General features: G+C 41.9%; 1 protein-coding gene across 1 annotated transcript in view; it reads right to left on the reverse strand.

Annotated features, from left to right (window-relative positions):
• LOC113406801 (phospholipid-transporting ATPase IB) overlaps window positions 1–19958 on the reverse strand; it is a 408364-nt gene that overhangs the window by 14293 nt on the left and 374113 nt on the right. Inside the window, exons 27-29 of the mRNA XM_029911979.1 lie at window positions 10502–10576; window positions 2533–2655; window positions 1285–1363 (exon numbers count right to left, since the gene is read on the reverse strand). Of these exons, the coding sequence (XP_029767839.1) occupies window positions 1285–1363; window positions 2533–2655; window positions 10502–10576 (277 nt within the window). The remainder of the gene's footprint in view (window positions 1–1284; window positions 1364–2532; window positions 2656–10501; window positions 10577–19958) is intronic.

Raw genomic sequence — 19958 nt, forward strand, 5'->3', positions numbered from 1 at the left:
GGGTGGTCCAGGTGCAGGGGGAGTGGGGCTCATCGGGGGGGTTCTGGGTGCGGGGGGGGGGGGGGGGGGGAGGGGGGGGGGGGGGGGGTGGGTGGGAGGGGGTCTGGATGCATAGGGGTTGGGCGGATGGGGTATCAATTCACTGTACGGTGATCCCTCCCCCTGCAGCTGAGGAGCAATGGGTGCAGGAAGCGGGGGAGGAGTTTGCAGAGCTTCCTACAGCCTGGGGAGAAATCTGGGGGTGGGTCTGACATGGCCCCAGATGCTGTGCAGGGGGAGAGGAAGTCCTGTCCTCACCAGCCCAGCTGGGACTAGCTGCTGAACCCAGCGCAGGGTAGGAGCCACCAGCCAGGTCTTCTCCAGTCCCGTCCCCTGCCCCACAGTGGCTTACCTCTCTGCCGGCTGCCCTGGGCACCGGAAACATACTGCAGGGGAGGGTCATCTGACCACTCTTGTGGCTTCCTTTTGCTTCCCTGTCAGAAAGTCATTTTTCTGCGGGGAAGAAAAGAAATCTATGGGGGACATAAATTCTGTGCATGCGCAGTGGCGCAGAATTCCCCCAGGAGTAATGCTATGTACATTCTGGCTGGGTACAAGGTGGGATTTCTTGTCTTTCTGTAAAGTACCAAGCAATTGCCATTGGCAGCTGCAGGATACCAGACTTGAGGATGTCACTGTCTCATTTGATAGGGCAAATTCTGTTTTCCTAATTTTTCTAACTCTGAACCTGATCCAGCTTCCACTTAAGTGAACAGAAGCCCTTCCATTGACTTCAGTGGGAGTTGGTTGGTCACTCTTGGAATTACCCTGCATTTTGTAGGCAATTTGGGAAGAGTCTATTGTAGAATTTAAAAGGCCCAACAAATATAAAGCAAAAGGTTTCCCTATTGTAAAGATATAAAACTCACTATATGAACACTGTACAAGTATGTGACATGAGGAATGAAAATATTTGAAAAGGAAAGAAAACTGAAGATTTTGTGTGTGTGCCTGAACCCATGTTTTATTTCAGAACCTTCAGAAGACATAAGTGTGTGACTGAAAGAGGCTTACTAAAAATTACGTATGGAAGTCACTATATGGAAGATATCCATGTCAAATGCAAGAAGAGTGGCTTCCAAAGGTCAGCGTTGATAAATGGTCAAGGCTAGAAGCTATAACCGGTCCGACTGTCTATCATCATTAGTTTTCTTAGAACCAGTTGTGAACTCCAGCTCTGCAAACACATTGGCACTGGGACGACTGAACGCTACTTGCTGACATTTGAAATAATGAAGCAGTTACCATGTTCCAGCACTTTCAGTGGAAACCAGAAAAGAATGATGGAGTGGATCAAGGCGTTGATGCAGTGACCCCAGAAAACCTGAGGGAAAACAAACCAAGCAAGTCAGGAGTCCGCCAAAAATCTTGATCTCTCTCTAATTCCCAACAAATACTTCATTGTGAAATTTACTGGCAGAGTGTAATGTTTCTCCTAAACTGCAATACTTGAACTTTTCTGAAATATATTTCCTCATCCACTTTTTATGTAATTTCTGTGCTACCACCAGACAACTCTGCTTCAATTGAAGGATTTTTTAAATACAGTATGTCAGATTATACTAGGGCAAAGATACTACCCCCAAAAATCTTCATCAGAATATGAGCAGGTGGATTCACCTTTGCTTAATCGCTCAAATTATCATGATGATAGACAGGACTATTAATGCAATGAAACAGTTACTTTATTTTCTTTTAATGGAGAAAAGTACTTTTTGTACCCCACAATGTCCCATTTAAAAGTCTTATGTTTCTCATATGTCAGAGGTTTGCATATTCTGCAATTTTGTTCTTTGAAATCTTAGAATCCCTCTGACAAAACAAACCTAGGACCTTGCTTTGTTTCAAGAGTATATTTAATTACTCATTAAAAAACCCCCAGAACATCAAATGGTGAAATTTCTTAGCACAAAGAGGTCAGTAAATCAACGAAACAGAAAGTGTAGGATATTCTCCAAAATATTAAAAGAAAATACAAGAGTGTAACTTTATCTGCAAAATTCTTAACCCTCTGCAATGACAGGAAGAATAAAATCATCCTAACTTAAGAAAAACTTTAAAAAGAGATTTAGCAAGGCTGGTAGGGAGGATTATGGCAGCATTTCAATATGAAACTCAAAAACCAGGCACAGCTCATCCAGCTTCTCTGAAAGAAGCAGACAGGCCATATATTGCTAGGTAGAGTCAGCTATGAGTTGCAAAATTCATATTCAGTTATGGGCCCTAATCTGAACGTCCCCAAAATTTGGATGGACTTCAGGACTATCATTCTAGTTCTGGCCTCTCTTCTAGTCAGTATTCTTCTAGTCAGAAACAGCAAATTATTTTCAAAAGAACACAACATTTTAGGAAGCAAGGACAACCCTGATTTCAAGGGAGTTATGCTGGCATAAAACTGAATGAGGCCTTTAAGACTGAAAAAAACAAGACTTAAAAATATAATGCTAGTATTTTTCTTTTAATTTAAAAAAAAAATAAAACATTTCCCGTTACCCTCGTGTTGAACCCATCTGCATTTTGAGTAATTTTGTAGAGCTGGGGAAATCTAAGCATGCTGTCTTGAGTACATGATCGTTCAAAGATTCCCAGAGTGAAGGGTGGCAATGCTGTGAAAATCTACAAAGAAAACAAACACTAATTAAAAAACACCTATTAACTTTATAAGTAGGTCCAAGATAATGTTTGAGATCTAGGGTGAAATCCTGGTGCCACTGAAGTCAATGGCAAAACTCCCATTGAGTTCAGTCGGGACAGAATCTCATCCCAAGAGTGTAATTTGACATAATTTTCAATCAAACCAAAACCTGAAATGCAGTGATTCATAATTCTTATTATTGATTGTACTTAACCTAAGGACAAAAAGAAGCCAGAAAAGGTAGTTCTTACTCTTGCTGTTAACTAATAAGCTGAGCATCAGTATTTCATGTCATATTATTAGACAACTAGTCTAGTTACATTAAAATGTATCTAAAGCCTGAAAAAGAAAGGCTGGCATGTACATTATGGAAAAGATTTGAGGTAAGTTGGTTCAAACATAGCTGCAACTGGAGCCGGGAAAGTATTTCATTTGTTTTACTAAAGCAAAGATTATAAAGACATTAGTGCAAGTAAATGTGGAAATCAGACAAAAACTTCTAAAAAATAAAGAACATTCTAGATTCTGTTATTTCTGGCCTTCTGTGGTGTCTAAGTGAGGCATGAACCTTGATAGGAGTATGCCAACTCAGACTGAATCCAGACAAAAAAGAAGTGATATTGCTAGGTCAGAGGAACATCTAGAGAAAGAAACAGAGACCAGCATTTTGTTTCTATTTTGTTTCTATTTTGTTTCTGCTTTTTCACATGAGTTTTTGGAGGAAAGATCTTTTTATGAGATATTTGGAGTTCAGAACTTTGTCTAGTAATTACTGTTCTGCACGTATATACTTTTTGATAGCAGCTACAGAAAATGTTTACACTAAATGAAATAAATATGGACGTATTATTATTTGTATTGCATTAAAACCCAAGGGCCCCAGTCAGGATCAGGATCCTGTTTGTGCTACGAAGGGCACAAACTCATAGGATTCTCATCCACCACAGACATTTCTGTGTGATCTGGGGAAAGTCACTGAGGGTATGTCTACAGTGCATCTGTGGCTGGCCCATGCCAGCTGACTTGGGCTAACGGGGATCAGGCTACGGGGCTGTTTAATTGCAGTGCAGACATTTTGGCTTGGGGTGGAGCCTGGGCTCTGAGACCCCACGAGGTGGGAGGGTATCAGAGCCCAGGCTCCAGCCCAAACCAGAACATCTACACCACAATTAAACAGTCCCATAGCCCGAGTCTTGTGAGCTCAAGTCAGTCATGAGTGTTGAACTGCAGTGTAGACATAGGATCAGATTTAAAGGTATTTAGGCCAGGGAGGTCAGACTAGATGATCTGGTGGTCCTTCTGGTCTTAAACTCTATGATTCTATGACCTAAAAATGTGGATAGGCACTCAGTGGGGCTTTCAAAAATGCCTAGGGACTTAACTCCTACTGGGAGTTAGACACCTAGTGGGATTTTTAAAAATGCTAAATTCCCGATAATGGGAGTTAGGTACCTAGGAGATTTTGAAAATCCACCATGGCATCTATCTGCATCTTTAGGCTCCTAAATACCTTTCCAAATCTCGCTCTTCAGATTTCTGCACCTCAGTTCTCCAACTGTAAAACGGGACAATGGTATGAGATGATGAGTCATCCCTGAACAAAAGCCTGATTAAGCCACATTAGAATGGCCACACTGGGACAGACCAATGGTCCATCTAGCCCAGGATCCTGTGTTCCAACAGTGGCCAGTGCCAAGTGCTTCAGAGGATGTGAGCAGAACAAGGTAATTTATCACGTGATCCACCCCTTGTTGTCCAGTCCCAGCTTCTGGCAGTCAGAGGTTTGAGTCCCTGACCATCTTGACTAATGGTGACTAATGAACCTATCTTCCATTAACTTATCTAATTCTTTTCTGAACCCAGTTATACTCTTGTGCTTTACAACATCCCCTGGCAACAAGTTCCACCAGCTGACTGTGTGTTGTGTGAAGAAGTACTTCCTTATGTTTGTTTTAAACCTGCTGCCTACTAATTTCATTGGGTGACCCCTGGTTCTTGTGTTATGTGAAGGGATAAATAATTCCTTATTCACTTTCTCCATACCATTCATGATTTTATAGGCCTCCATCATCTCCCCTGAGTCATTCCTGTGCTAGGCTTCAGCCAATCCACAAGCCAGGAGCTAGTCTGGTGATTCTCAGGGCAGATATATAAGCCTCATGGGAGAAACAGCAGCTCAGTCTGCCCAACATCACTTCATGGCTTGGAACTCTCCCCTGCCTGAAAATGGTGACTGATTGCACATGCCTTAGCCTGCTCTAGCCCTGCCCTTGCTCCGGCCTTGCTCCTAGCACTACTTTTGCTTTGTTATTAATCCACTCTTGACTCCTGAGTCTGGCTCTGACCTATGGTTCCGGTTCCTGGCCTGGCTGACACTGCACCAACCACTAGACCAGACTGCCTCTGCTCCAACCACTAGGCCTGACCCTCCACATCTCAGTTTCTGAGTTTGGGCAGACTGTGCTATCAGGCCCAGTGGCCAAAATGGTTTTTCTATGCCTGTAAGTGCCCCCTTACAGTCAAAATGAAATCTGCAGGCACTTCTGCCATTGAGATGGCAGAGCTAGTTCAAACCACCAGAACCAGTGACCCAGCTATAATGGGAAAATACCTTCCTGCACTCATGTCCCAGCAGTCCTGGGCCCCTCTCACCATTAGCCACGATAGCCCAGGACCTAGGCCTGAAGATCCACTAGCAGAGAGATCTGAATTCTGCTGGGACTTTCAGGAGTTTCTCAATCAATGTCACCTATTGTTCCTGTTGCATCCAGTGATGTACCTGAATGACCAAACCGAATGACCAACTATACTGTTGAGGAGGATGAAAGTCTCGGGGAAGGAGAACATCAAGCTGGAGCAGAGGAAAGTAATTCCATAGTTGGAACCCTCCTTCCAGATGATGTCACGGTATCCTCTCACACTGAGGATACCTCTCTGGGGGAGTGGACCTCTGTTATTAGTAAGAGACAGGTAATAGTAATGGGGGATTCGATTATTAGACATGTAGATAGTTGGTTTGTGATGACTGGAAGATCTGCACGGTGAATTGTCTGCCGGGTGTGAAGGTTGCAGACCTCTCAAGACACCAAGATAGACTTATATGCAGTGCTGGGGAGGAGCCAATGATCATGGTACATGTAGGTTCCAGTAACATAGGGAAAAGTAGGAGAGAAGTCCTGGAGGTCATATGTAGGCTGATAGGTAAGAACCTCAAGTCCAGGATGGGCTCCACCTAAACCAAAATGGAACCAGATTGCTGAAATGTTAAATTAAAAAGATCATAGAGGAGTTTTTCAACTGCTGAAATGTAAAATTAAAAAGATCATAGAGGAGTTTTTCAACTAAGGGCTGGGAGAAAGCTGACAGGTGCAGAGGAGCACACAGTTCGGACAGCTACATCCCTTAGGGGAGGATTTATTAAAGGGGATATTCTATATCCTGGTAAAGAGGAGACGACAGAGGTTGATAAAGTACAGGTAGGAACTGAAGAGAAACAGACAAACAAAAAAGAGTCCCGTTCAATTACATCATACAAAGGCAGACAACTAAATACTGACAAATTTTATAAGTGCTTGTCTACAAACACAAGAAGTCTAAACAGTAAGATGGGTAAACTTGAGTGCCTGGTATTAAGAGGATACCACCATTTTGGAGGCTCAAACTATTCATATGCACACAGACAAATTCGGCCAAAAAAAGTAAGAGGACTAAAAAAATGCCACCTTGACTAAGCAGAGTAAAAGAGGTGGTTAGAAACAAAAAGATATCCTTTGAAGTTAAACCCTAGTGAGGAAAATAGAAAGGAACAAACTCCGGCGAGTCAAGTGTAAAAGTATAATTAGGCAGACCAAAAAAGAATTTGAAGAACAACTGGCAAAAGACACTAAAACTAACAGTAACATTTTTTAAAGTACATCAGAAGCAGGAAGCCTGCCAAACATTCAGTGGGGCCACGAGGTGACCGCGGTGCTAAAGGAGCACTCAAGAAAGACAAGGCTGTTACAGAGAGGCTAAATTCATTCTTGGAACTCTCCCCTGTCTGATAGTAATGACAAACTCCATCCACAAGCCTTAACTTGCTCCAACCCTGTTCTTGCTCCAGCCTAGCTTCCAACCCTATTCTTGCTTTGTTCCAAACCCGCTCCTGAGTCCAGGTCCAACCTCGGACTTCGGATCCTGGCTCAGATGCCACCAAACCAAGCACTACACCAGACTGCCACTGCTTCCACCATTAGGTCCAACCCTCCACATTTCGTTTTTGACAAATAGTACCTCACCAAGGTGTTGTGAGGAAAAATACATTAAAGATTGTGAAGTGCTCATACACTATGGTGATAGGGAGCATATAAATAGAAAGATTAGATATGGTCTCTTATGCACCAAAGGGTTTACAATCTAATTAAAGGCAAGGCTTAGGTGAGTGGAGGTAGGAATCAGGGAGGGAGAATGAATATAACAATAACATGGTCACATAATTCCCTAGGTTAACAATGTGCATCGCCTGATTCTTCTGAGGCATTTCAAGTATTGAGGTTTTTAAATGATCACGTCTAAAAATTCCCTATTAAGCCACAGCCCCTTGTGCAGCTCCCTTAATATTTGCTTCCACTACCACTCTGGCTGAAAAAGGTGACCCAGATTTTGCCTACTGTTTGATTTATTTATTTTGAAGGGCTTTATACAATCTAACCCAACTACTCCTCTATCTAGCATTATTAGTGCCTTTTAAAAACTACAAACTCTCCCCATTCTCCTTAGGACATCAGACCCCTTCTTTTCACATTTTCATTTTTTTATTTCAATTTCTAGAAATCATTAAAAAAAACCTCCTATATAAAAGCTGTAGGCACCTTTAACATACCAAAAAAATATCAAATAAATTTGACATCACGTGGGGCTCAGAGACCACTAAGACTTCAAGGGTTATCCAACTCTCCCTGCTGCATCCAGGGGCAGGGATGAGTCCATGCAGCAGTAAACTACAAGAAGTGAGAAAATCCTATTCCCCGGCTCAGTTAATTACCTACCCGTTTACCCACACCTCCTGCACCCAACAGCCAATCTCCCAATGCCACGAAACAGCTCATAGACCAGAAATGCTGACATTATGGGGTTCCTGATGCTGCTGGGAGGAGGGGTTTCTGGGGGGCATGTGCCCCCAAAGTTTTGGCTCTGTGGGGCTGGGAGTAAAATGGGCTCAGCTAGCACCCACCCCCAACACCTTGTGCTACTGACAGCTGTGGCTGTGGGCACTGCTGCTAGGCCTCTCCTTTTTGAAGGATGCTTGGTCTTCTCAAAGGAACACTCAGCTCCAGAACTACTGTGGATGGCTCAACCCCACATTGTGGTCCTGAGAAGGGAGAGGGATTGCTAGGGCCATGTACCTTCAGATCCTGGCCTGTGTCAGAGGGGAGGAAAGGAAGAGGGAGACTCTGAAGCACCTTGGGCAGGTCACTTTGGGCTTAATTCTGGCAAACCTTACTCACAATGAAAAGCACTCAGGCATGTGAATAGTTTTGTTGAAGTCAAAAGGATTACTCCCATGAGTAACGGCTATTCAATGTGGGTAAGTGTTGCAGAATTGGGCCCTTAATTTCTCTGTTCCTCAACCTCCTCCTGTGTACCATCGTGACAATCATACCTACTTTACACAGGTCCTCGGAGACTTAATTCATTTGCTAAGTGTGCTGAAAGCCTTGGATGGAAGACACTATAAATTCAAAGTTTTATTATAATGTAGCCTAAAACTATACTCTCCCTCCTTCATCTTCACCCATTTTCTAAACTGACAGTTTCATGCTAGGAAATTAATTTCTAATCCAATTTTCTACAGTTCAGCTAACAATCTCTGATTAGATGCAGTTTTATTTATTATCTTTACAAAATCTCTTGCTTGTATGCTGGATTGTGATTCCTGCCAGCAATGCATACTATGTCTGGAGAGTTTAGGTGAAGATTCAGTTCCACACAGGGCTGGATATTAGCGGGGATCAGTAATTGCAAGCACATTTTCTACATGAATGATGTAATCTTTTAAATTAGTCATAAAGCAACAGGCCAGATGGCTGCAATGGCAGCACTCTCATATGGGATATGAGAGCCAAAACTAAGGCCACTAGTCTAATGCGCTCCATGAAGATTCCACGCTATAGGATGGATTTAGGGTGTCTTCAGGGGTTTTTGGTATTTCCCAAGTTTTCTGCAGTATTTACGTTTTCACTTTAAAAAAAGATCTTTTAGCCCATCTGGTTATGAAGGTAACCTTCGAAGGCAAACCTATGCAAGGCCTGAATTCTGGTTCTACCAACCTTACCCACACTAAGTAACACTGTAATGGGACTACTTACATAGGGGCTGGAACTAGGGGAGGTGGGGGTGCTGCCGCACCCCTGGCTTGAAGTGGTTTCCATTATATCCAGGCTTTATTGTTTGGTTCCATGGCTCTCAGCACCCCCACTATACAAATTGTTCCAGCAGCACCCCTGACTACTTATGAAGAAGTAAAGGATTATTCAGCATTGGTGCGAGTAGCAGAATAGGGCCACACAGTGATATCCTAAAGCCTAATCCCTTTGAGTTATTGAGTGCCTCCAGCACTCTGAAGGATTCGGTCTTTAGTGACCCTGGAATATATAGACATAATGAAACAATAGCTTTAGGATTAGACTGAACTGCCATTCATCTGAAGAGAACTAACCAAAATGTTAATTCTGAGACCTAATAACAGTAATTAAAGGCAACATGGTTCACTACTTCTTCATTGCTTTCAGCAGCAGTAGCCAGTTAAATTGCTTTAATTCAGGGTAGTTGGATTAATCTGAAAAGAAATCATGTTAAAAGATTTATAGATGCAAATATGTGAATTGAAGAGATGGAGTGGGGTGCTTTAGGAAAACTTCAAGATCTCTTAGTGAGGGTGATGCAAAGAACTGAGAGAATGTAAAATCTCTGGCCTAAAATCTCCTCTTATTTGACACTGGGTTGTGTGGGATTATAATTTTTAAATTTTGAAACAAGTCCTGGTCAAACAAAAAGTAAACTTTACGTAAAACTATTCATTAATGATATAAACAGTTTATTTGATGACTTTTGGTGTTTTCACATATTTGGAGTAAATTTGTTTTAAAAAATCCCAAAGATTTCCAAAAAAACTCAACACACAATGGGGAAATTTCACACGTGTTGGCAAAAGTTCCTGCAGTTTCCCAGTTGCCTTAGTCAAGCTTTGTGGATCCAGGCACCAGACTAGATGTAACTAATAATGTCACTAGTAGATGTCAGTGAATTGATAGACCAAGTTTCTATAAAACCAGGGAACAGAATAAATCTTTAGTATTAATTGTGGAAGATAAATGCCTAAAAATGGCCTCCCATGGATGAAAACGATAAGGGGCTTTAGAAGCTACCATAATACAATAATGAATGAAGGACAAAATGTCCAAAAACATGATACAAGACAAATATATATTTATGTTGACTAGGAAAAAAGAAGAAAAATAAAAATGTTTAAATATAAAAAATAGTTTGAAATACTTTGAACAATTTGAATTGCATAAACATACAGAGATCTAATGAAAGCATATTATTAAGATAAAAGTGCTAATATTTTCAAGGCACTATTCCAAATACATTTGCTGTGATTAAAAATAAACATCCAGGATCTTTTGCATCTACAGTCTAGGGCAGATCAACAAAGGCCCTAAAAATGTGTTTGTACTTCATGATATGTATGCAGATGGATGGCTGAGATAAACTGCACAGACATAAACAACAATGGAATGTCACTGAGGTTCTGCATACCATCAAGCCGAGACATGGAATACTTACCACATTGTATAGGCCGATGCACCATCGCTCAAATAAAATCTGCCCAGAAAATCCATTAACAAATGCAAACCAAAGCTGAAACAGAAGAAAGTTACACAAAACTTTAGATCAATATTGCGCTGAATGTTTCCATATATTGAACAGGAGAGAAGGGTGTGGAATGTGGACCACCATCTGAAGACAGCTGCTTACTGTGCTCTAAAAATAATTATCAGCAGTGTCCCACAGTTGTTTCTTTTAAAGTCCTGCATTTTAAATAGTGCTACAGAACTGCTTATTTAAGTTAGGTCACTAAGGTGATGGAGCAATTTGTAGTATTTGCATCATTGCACTAAAAAAAAAGATCCCTAAAACGATTTATAGACTACCGACAAATTGTTAATGTGTGCAAAGTTAACAGCTATCCTGGTTTCCATGACAGCTTAGTAAACACGTTCTGAAGTCTGTAATGTCCCATTTGACACTATCTGGATAAAAACAGCACCACTGTAATTCTAGGAAAGTCTTAGAAACTATTGCAACCAGAATGCTATGTTGCCTTGCAAGTTCTGCTTAAAAATGGTGAGAAGCCAGCTTCCTTGACCTTACTTCTCACATTGCTCAACCAGCTTCTTGACATGTTTAAGTACATATCCCAGGTGCAATGCACAGAGCAGGTAAGGGGGGAGAAAAAAAAAAAAGAGAGATGAAGAAGCATTCAAATTCTCTAATTTCCATAAGCAACACCTCCATTCCATCAGGGCTTCCACTAGCCAATACTCTCCTGGCCTCACATTGAGAACCCACCATACACAAAAGCAGCAGAAACCTGCCTCTCCAAGAGCATCCCAGCATCAGAACCCACCCACTGCTTTCGTGACTAAAGGACTGTGGGTAGAATTGCAAAAAGATTGAGACTGTATTTCCAACAAGAAATCATAGCTGATTCAGGCGTCTCAGGTGGAGAAAGTCTGAGAACCTCTTCTCTTGAGATGAAACAAATACAGCTAATTTTCTGAAACATATTCCCAGATCTTTGGCAGTGGGGATTCAGGTTCCTTTTCTACAGTTCAAAGTTCAGAATACAGCAGTTCATCTGTCTACTCAGCAACACAAGCACCTTAGTGCTCTGCTCAGTTCTCTGGAACCCCAATTAACAGAGTCAACTTCAAGGCTTTGGTAACAAGACTGGAAGCTCTCCATGACATTAGCCCAGGCCACTTAAGAAATCATCATTGTCTCTGAGACCATAACCTCCCATGATAACTACAGTCCTTTGGAAAAAATGGACATGTCAGCCCCCTGTGCAAATGACAGACAGGGCTTTCTCTGCAGCTGGCCCATGACTAAGGCACTCGCTTCTTGCGGGGGAAAAATACATAGCTCATTTGTTTGATTTAGATTTCCCACAATAAAAAAATTCTTACCAACAAGGGGAGGAAGGAAAACATAAAATCCTGTGAAATATTTAACTTGCAAGATACTACAATACCATGAGGACCAATATAGGATAGACAGACAGACAAACAAAAAGTAACAGATTTTCCATTTAGAAGACAAGCACCTGACCTCTATTACTAACTGCTTCTTACCTAACAATACTGGTCCATGCAAGACTTTTTAAAATCCTCACTGGAAGGATTACGTAGTATCACTGATTAGTTAGACAACTTAGTAGAAAATTGAGGTGAGATGTTTCTGACTCTTTCAAACATCTTCCCCTTGAAAAGTTTGTCTCTGACTTTGCTATACAAATATCATTTGTAGCATTTTATTAAGTTTCTCGGGCTAAATGTTGTAAGTTACAGGCGCTAGACATTTTAGAGGAAAAATCAAAATCTTCTGAAACCTCAAAAACAACAAGGAGTCTGGTGGCACCTTAAAGACTAACAGATTTATTTGGGCATAAGCTTTCGAGGGTAAAAACCTCACTTCAACCTCAAGTATCTTTTATTGAAATAATCATATGTTGGATAATCAAATGCACTTGTTTCAAAGGAAATACTATTTAGATGGGCAAGAACGAACAAAAACACAGATTAAAAAAAAATATTTTGGTACTTTAAAATCCAAACTTGACAGTTTTCCTTTTAGCAGGATCCACACAGGTAAAACTGAAGCAAAATGAGAACATGCTGTATTTTCAATGCTTACACAAGCTTACTTGCATTACACTCTTTCTACACATGAGATGGAGTTGTATGGCTATGACACACTATAAAATAATGGTTATGCTTGTCTTTTGCAGGGTTTCACACTAGCAAATGCCAATCAATACAACAAGAATCCATGGTCTATTTCCTTAATATCTTAATGTCAAGGAACACAAATCATGGAGTCTCAGTGTAAAATAATATACAAATATATTTATTATGAAGCTGACATAAGCCATAAATTGTCATATGTAGTTTGTTAAATACTATTTGTTTTTACAGACTATGTATTACTTTTTGAGGTTATGGAAAAAAATCCTCTGTCTTAATGTTCTTATTAACAAGAAATACTAAATACAATTGAAGCTGTGCAAGCCACAAGTACCCATGCTTGACTCAGACTTGGTGAGTCGCTAGGAAAACTTGCCAAGTCTGCCTGGCTTGCCAAGCTCCTGGGGTTTGCACTGCTTGAGTATAGTCTTGCTAGGAGCAAATGGACCGAATGTTATTAAATGGCTTTTCTGGAAAAGAAACATTCTTTTCAATTTAACTATTGCCTGACTGCCAAAACAGTTGGAACACCTTATTTATAATTCAGCTATAAAAAAAATATGTCCAGGGAACATATGAAGTCTGACTTCAATGCAAGGAAATTCATGACTGAAAACTAAGACTGAAAATCCAGGCTGACACACTATTATTACCTTACTTTATTATGGTTAATACTGCAGAGATCTGAGATCGCTAGGTAATATTATGTACTATCTTCCGCAGTATCCAAAAATGGAGCACGTTTGGAAAAATGGAACATGTTAAAGACAGAGACACAGTCCATAGTTTCGGCATTTAAGTGTGGTTGCAGTCTTTATATGTAATGACCCCCATTTTTGAAAAACTCAGTGCTAACTGTACGTGGGCACTTGCACACTACGAAGTCAGACAACCACCTCATTGTAGAGGTCACTGAATAGCCGACAGATGTAACAACTTTGCCAATACTGATTTGAGCTTGATGCAAGCTGGTGATCTAAAGGGGAAAAGCTCAATATTCCATTACCAATATCCTGAGCCACACAGTCTATTCACTTGGCTTTAGAATGTATTTTAAGAAAAGAGCAAGTGACATTTTCAGAAAATGTTCCCATTCCAGTAAGTTTGAAGGCAATTTTAATTGCATTTTCTTGCTTTATGCATAATTATTACTTCAACATTAATGCTTGCAACAGTAGGAACTAATTTATTTAAGCGCTCTAAGGCAATGGGATAGCAAATCATCTATTCTAAATGTGTATATTTATGATGTCTTGATAATAGACAACTTAACGAGTACTAGAAATGTTTTCCCAATCCTGCTAAAGGGCATGGAAAGCTAATATAATCAGGGTATCAACAATTGCCACAGGCACCAATTACAGCCAGATGCCTTTACTATATAGAGATGAGTTAAATTCTCAAAATATCCTCTCTTAACACACACATTTTGCATGCTCTTACCAAATAAGCTCATTTACAGTTTGCCTAATAAAGCAGGGTTTATGTATCTCATATGCAATTCATTAATAATGTATCCTGATTAAAATCCTCTTTGTTCCAGATGTATCTCTCAATGCAAGGCTCTAATTCCTGCTCAAGCGCACATAGCCCTAATATAATCCCTTCATTAGAGTATATATGGCACCAATTTATAATATAGCTAGAGAATCTCTTTAATAAGATTTGACAGAGTAGGCCTGGCTTCCTGAAATTCACTTGACTTACCAAGGAATGTTTTTTTGCTATTTGTCTTTGCTTATTAACTGTTAAAAAGAGAAAGAAAATTGTTTTTCTTTCAGTAGTAGAAAACCAATTTTTTTCTAACCCAACCCACCCTAAGCAGATATCATTTAAAATTAAAGGACTCTCTAACCTTTTCTGCCAATTTCCCAATTATTCCAAGTTTTAATCTGATTTTTTCTTTTAAATTATTAAGAATTATACAGCAAGAGTTGGTCAGATAAATAGCTTATAAGGATATAGAAGCAATCTCCGTAGTAGATGTTTCCTAAATTTTAACGCTAATATATTTAAAAAATCCTGAACAGATGTTATTCCTTCTATTGTTGTCTTAATTTGAAGGCTATAGTTGATATTTTAGTATACTGGAATTACAAAAATGTACCATTTTGGTCTTTCATTCCTCTCTAATTATACAGAGAGAGACACCCTGAAATTTATTTTTTCCCCTCGAACTTATTGCTTCTATGCCTTCTCTTCAAAACATGAGCACTGAACAGTGTAAAGATCTGGGGCCTATCATCATGGAAGACGTGCACTCACCCCAAAACCTCATAGAAGTCAATGGGAGTTATATGCCCACATGCAAGGAGATGATCAAGCCCCTGAAGACTCTGCTACTCACCTATGCTATTACGGCTCATTATTATCAAATTGTGATGGTGCCCAACAGCACAGTCAGGATCAGGGCCCCACTGTATGAGACATGACCCCTGCCCAAAAGAGTTCACAATGTAATTCAAGATGAGGTGCAAAAAGTCAGTGTAATAGCAGAAGGGAAGGAGGGAGGATGGACAAGGATAACAGAAATGAGATACCAGTTACATAAATTAGCTATTAGCACAGTCCCCACTGGTTTTCTACCCAGATGTTATCACTAGGTAGCATTCTGGCCTCTTGGTTAAAAGGCATCATGCCAGGATACTGTACCCACTGCTAACAATATAGTACTCAGGGATGTTATCTTGTTAGAGAGGCTAGCTAAGAGGAAGTATTAAACTAAAGTCCCTTCTGGTCATCTCTGGTAGCACTTTTTCAAAAACTGGATAACCCTCCAATATCCTAATCAACATTCCTTCTCTTAATAAAAGCAGGTTATAACAAACAAAGGGGTGTTTGAGCTATGCAACCGAGTGCCCAATAACTCCATTTGCCTAAACCGAGCCAAATTTTCTAACATGGGCATGTAAGCAGGATGTCCATATGATGCATTTAAGTGCTCAAATCAGCATTTAGGTACATAAATTCTCACTTTAAACACCTGAGGGCTAAACTGAACGTGGAATCTGGATGTCTATTACAGTGCGCAGCCAGGTTTGCTTCTGCTTTGGTTCTATGGGGAATGATATCTTGAAGAGATGAGCTTACATCATGAGCTGAAGATGCTAAGGGTGGAAATTTTCTTGATCTTCTTTGGTGCAGATTTCAGAGCCTTTGGTCCTAATGGCATAGGCCAGCTATGGAGAAGGCTTCTTCTCTGATTCCCTGAAGTCACTGTCACTAGTGAGTCCACCATGTGAAGACTGTAAGTTGCCTGAGCTATCAAAGGTCAGATTTACTCATCTGAAGGCCAGATGGTAGAGCTTGCCAGTTGCCCAAAACATTTCCTTCATACTATTAGCTTCAGTTCAATCTTTTCTGGATTAATTTCTTCAATCATGCTCAAATTTCCGAAGATACCAGGAAAACTGCACTGTCTGTGCTAGATGTGAGCATAGGTGCTGGAACTAGGAGTGCAGCAGGGTTTTCCATCATACGCAGGGTTTATAGTTTGGGGCAATGGCTTTCAGCACCCCCACTATACAAATTATTCCAGCGTCCCTGGATGTGAGAGTTACACAGAGCTGTGTATTGTCAGCATATTACTGGCACTGTATCCTGTGTCATAACATGATGTTCCCTAATGGCTTTACATACATGTTACACCAGAGTGGCGTCATGATTCACCCACTATGACACTTTTTAGATCTGCTGGAAAAGGAATGAGCAAAGACAACTTTGTTTGACTCAGTCAACTCCGACCAGGACACACAGGGGTTTGAGCAGTAGCTGGTCAAGGTTGTCTAAAACTGCTGACAGAGCAAATAGTAGCAGTACTGTTGTTTCACCTCCGTCCATCTCCGTGAGGAACTCATCACAAAGGCCATTTCAGTTTCATTATCTAGCCTGAAACCAGATTGAGATGAGTCTAGGATACCAACTGGGATGAGATGTTGCAGAAACCAGTCAAATACCAATAATTTTGCCCAGGAATGAGAGACTCAAGTGAATGGTAGTTAGAGAGGTTGTAAGTGTTATGCATTTTGTTTTTGAGGCTAGGCCAGGGTATTACTTGCTTCAGAGTAGTTGGAAGAAGAAATTATTCACCTTGTGCAGTAACGATGGTTCTTCATGATGTGTCCCCCTATGGGTGCTCCACTGTACATGTGCTTGTGTCCCTGCGCTGCTGACTGGAGAACTTCGGAAGCAGTGTGCATTATGCCCACACATGCACTAACCCTCCTCAGGTCCTTTTCTACCACAGAGTCATAGACAAGCATGCCGAAGCAGAGGGGAGGAGGGTGGATTGTGGAGCACCCACAGGGACACATCACATCTCGAAGAACCATCATTACTGCACAAGGTGAGTAACTACTTCTTCTTTAAATAGTGTTCCTATGGGTGCTTCACTGTAGGTGATTCCCGAGCAGTATCCCTTCTGGAGGGCTGGGACTTCGGAGTCACGTCCGTTTCAGATGACAGTACTTTGGAGCCAAAGATGGCATTGGAGGTGGAGTACCCAGTGATCGCATAATGTTCTGCGAAGGTGTGTACCGTCGCCCATGTCACCACTCTACAGATTTCTGAGATAGGGTCATTCTTGAAGAAGGTGACGCATGAGGAGATCGACTTTGTGGAGTGTGTACCAATAGTATCTGGAGGGGTCATATTGCAAACTTGTCTAATGCAGTTCGAGACCCACTTGGAGAGTCTTTGGGCTGATACTGCTGAGACCCTGGATCTTTCCTCAAGGGAGAAGAAAAGCCTAGGGGACTTCCTGAAATCCTTCATCCTATCCAGGTAGAAGGCCGGGCTCTCCTGACATCCAGAGTGTATAATAGAGCCTCTCTGTTGTCTCGGCGGTGAGGCTTGGGGTAGAAGGTTGGAAGGTGAATCAACTGGTTCATGTGCAACGGGGAGGTTACCAAAAGGATGAATTCTGGATATGGCCTGAGCATAACCCTGTCCTGAAAGAATACGGGGGGATAGGAGCATTGTGTCGTTAGGGCTGTTATTTCTCCTGTTCTCCTAGCTGAGGTGATTGCTATCAGGAAGGTCATTTTCATTGAGAGGTATGTAAGTGAACAGGTAGCCATGGGTTCAAAGGGAGATCTGGTCAGTCCTTTCAATACCAGGTTTAGGTCCCACATGGGGATAGGGAGTCACGGTTATGGGAAAATATTTACTACAGCCAGAGGAATCTTTTTGTGGTTGGGTGGGATAGCACTGAGTACCCCTCTACTGGCTGGTGGAAGGCTGCTATAGCTGCCAGGTGGACTCAGAGAGCTGAGAGAGAGTCCCAATCTTTTCAGGGTCAGTACATAGTCTAAGATCTGTGGGAGAGCCGTACATATTGGGGAGATTTGTTGGGAAGTACATTAAATGTGGAACCGGGACCATTTTTTGCAGGTAAGTACGGCATGTTGAGGACTTGCTACTGTGTAGTAATACTCTTGTACCTCCTTCGAGCAGGAGTTCTCTATGTGTTGGAACCATGAAGTATCCATGCTTTGAGGCAAAGAATCCCCAGATTGGGATGTAGGGTGCATCCTCTGTTTTGCGAGAAGAGGTATGGAGTGGATTGGAGAGAGATCGGTGAGCACGTCACAACCTGTGACAGGTAAGGGTACCAGGTCTGTCTCGACCAAGTGGGAGTGATCAGTATGATGTGTGCACCTTATTTTATTTTCAATAGGACTTTCAGCAGTAGGGGAAAGGGAGGAAAGGCATAGAGGATGCCCCTGTCCCAAGGAGGAGGAAAGTATCGTCCAGGTAGTGTTGTCCTATCCCTGCTCTCGAGCAGTAGTGTGGACATTTCCTCTTCAGGTGAGTGGCGAACAGGTCTGTGATCAGTGTCCCCCACCACTTGAATAGGTTGTGAAGTACTGCTGGGTCTATCTCCCACTCGTGGTCATGTGGGAATTTGTGACTGAGACTGTCTGAGTTTTGTGTGCCTGGGAGGTAAGCCGGGGACAGTGTGCTGTTGTGGAAGATACATCAGTTCCATAGTCTCATCACTTTCACACAGAGGGAGGGCTCCCCCTTGTTGATTTATGTAGTACATACAGGCTATGTTGTCTGTTAGGACTCTCGTGTGTGATCCTTTGAACAGCAGGACGAAATGGGTGCAGGCATTCCTGACCACCCTTAACTCAAGGAGGTAGATGTGAAGGGATGACCACCTGCTTCGTGTTGTGAGGCCATTTAGATGCGCACTCCACCCTATGAGCTGAACCACATCTGGAGGCATCACGTGTGAAGCCTGGCATGAGGTATTACTGCTGTGCCCGCTGCCATATGCCCCAAGAGTTGGAGGCAGTGTCTGGCTGATATTTGTGGGCTGTTTTGAATGGTCTCTATGAGTGTGGCCAAGAAGAGGAATCTGTGTTGAGGTAGGGGAGCTCTGGCTTGTAACGAGTCAAGGTCGGTGCCTATGAATTCCAGGTGTTGCACTGGAAGGAAGGTTGATTTCTGGGCGTTGATCTGTAGGCATAGTTCTGTGAACAATTCTACTGCAGCTTTGGTGACTTGGTGAGCCTCTTGGAGAGACCAGGCTCTGAGGAGGCAATGGTCCAGACAAGGTAAATCATAATACCTTGGGAGCGTAAGTGCGCGGCCACTACTGAGAAAACCTGTACTGGTGGTGGTCTTGTCCCAGAGTGAATCTGAGAAATTGCCTGTGAGTCAGTAGGACTGAGATACGGAAGTAGGCATCCTGAAGGTCGAGGGCCAAAAACCAGTCTCCCTATTCCAACACTGAAATGATCATTGCTAGAATGACCATCTTGAATTTTTGAGCTCTGACAAACTTGTTGAGAGCTCTGAGGTCTAGTATGGGTCTCCATCCTCTTTTCTTCTTGGGTATTAGGAAATAGCAAGAGTAGAACTCTTTGCCTCGTAGATGGTGAGGTACTGGTTCTATGGCTCCTAACTGGAGGAGATGATCTACCTCTTATCATAATAAACTCTTGTGAGAAGGGTCCCTGAAGAGGGATGGGGAAGGGTGTTGTGGAGGGGGCAGGGAGGTAAAACGGATAGAGTGAACAATCTCTAAGCCCATCAGTCCAATGTTATGCATTCCCAGGTGCTCTGGAACGTTGCCAGATGGTAGCCAAATGGGTCGATAGCTGTGGTCAGTTGTAGCAGTTGGGAAAAGTGGTCTATCAACGTCTCAACCAACACGTCAAAATTGGTGCTTGGAAGTGGATGGCTGGGATGTGGAAGATTGTGGGCCAAATGGTTTACATCTCGTGAACTTAGTTTTCTTTGTGGCTTGTAGTAGTGCTGAGTCG

Source organism: Terrapene carolina, unplaced genomic scaffold (assembly GCF_002925995.2).
Source record: "Terrapene carolina triunguis isolate 2854851 unplaced genomic scaffold, T_m_triunguis-2.0 Scaffold141, whole genome shotgun sequence".
Lineage (NCBI taxonomy): Eukaryota > Metazoa > Chordata > Testudines > Emydidae > Terrapene > Terrapene triunguis.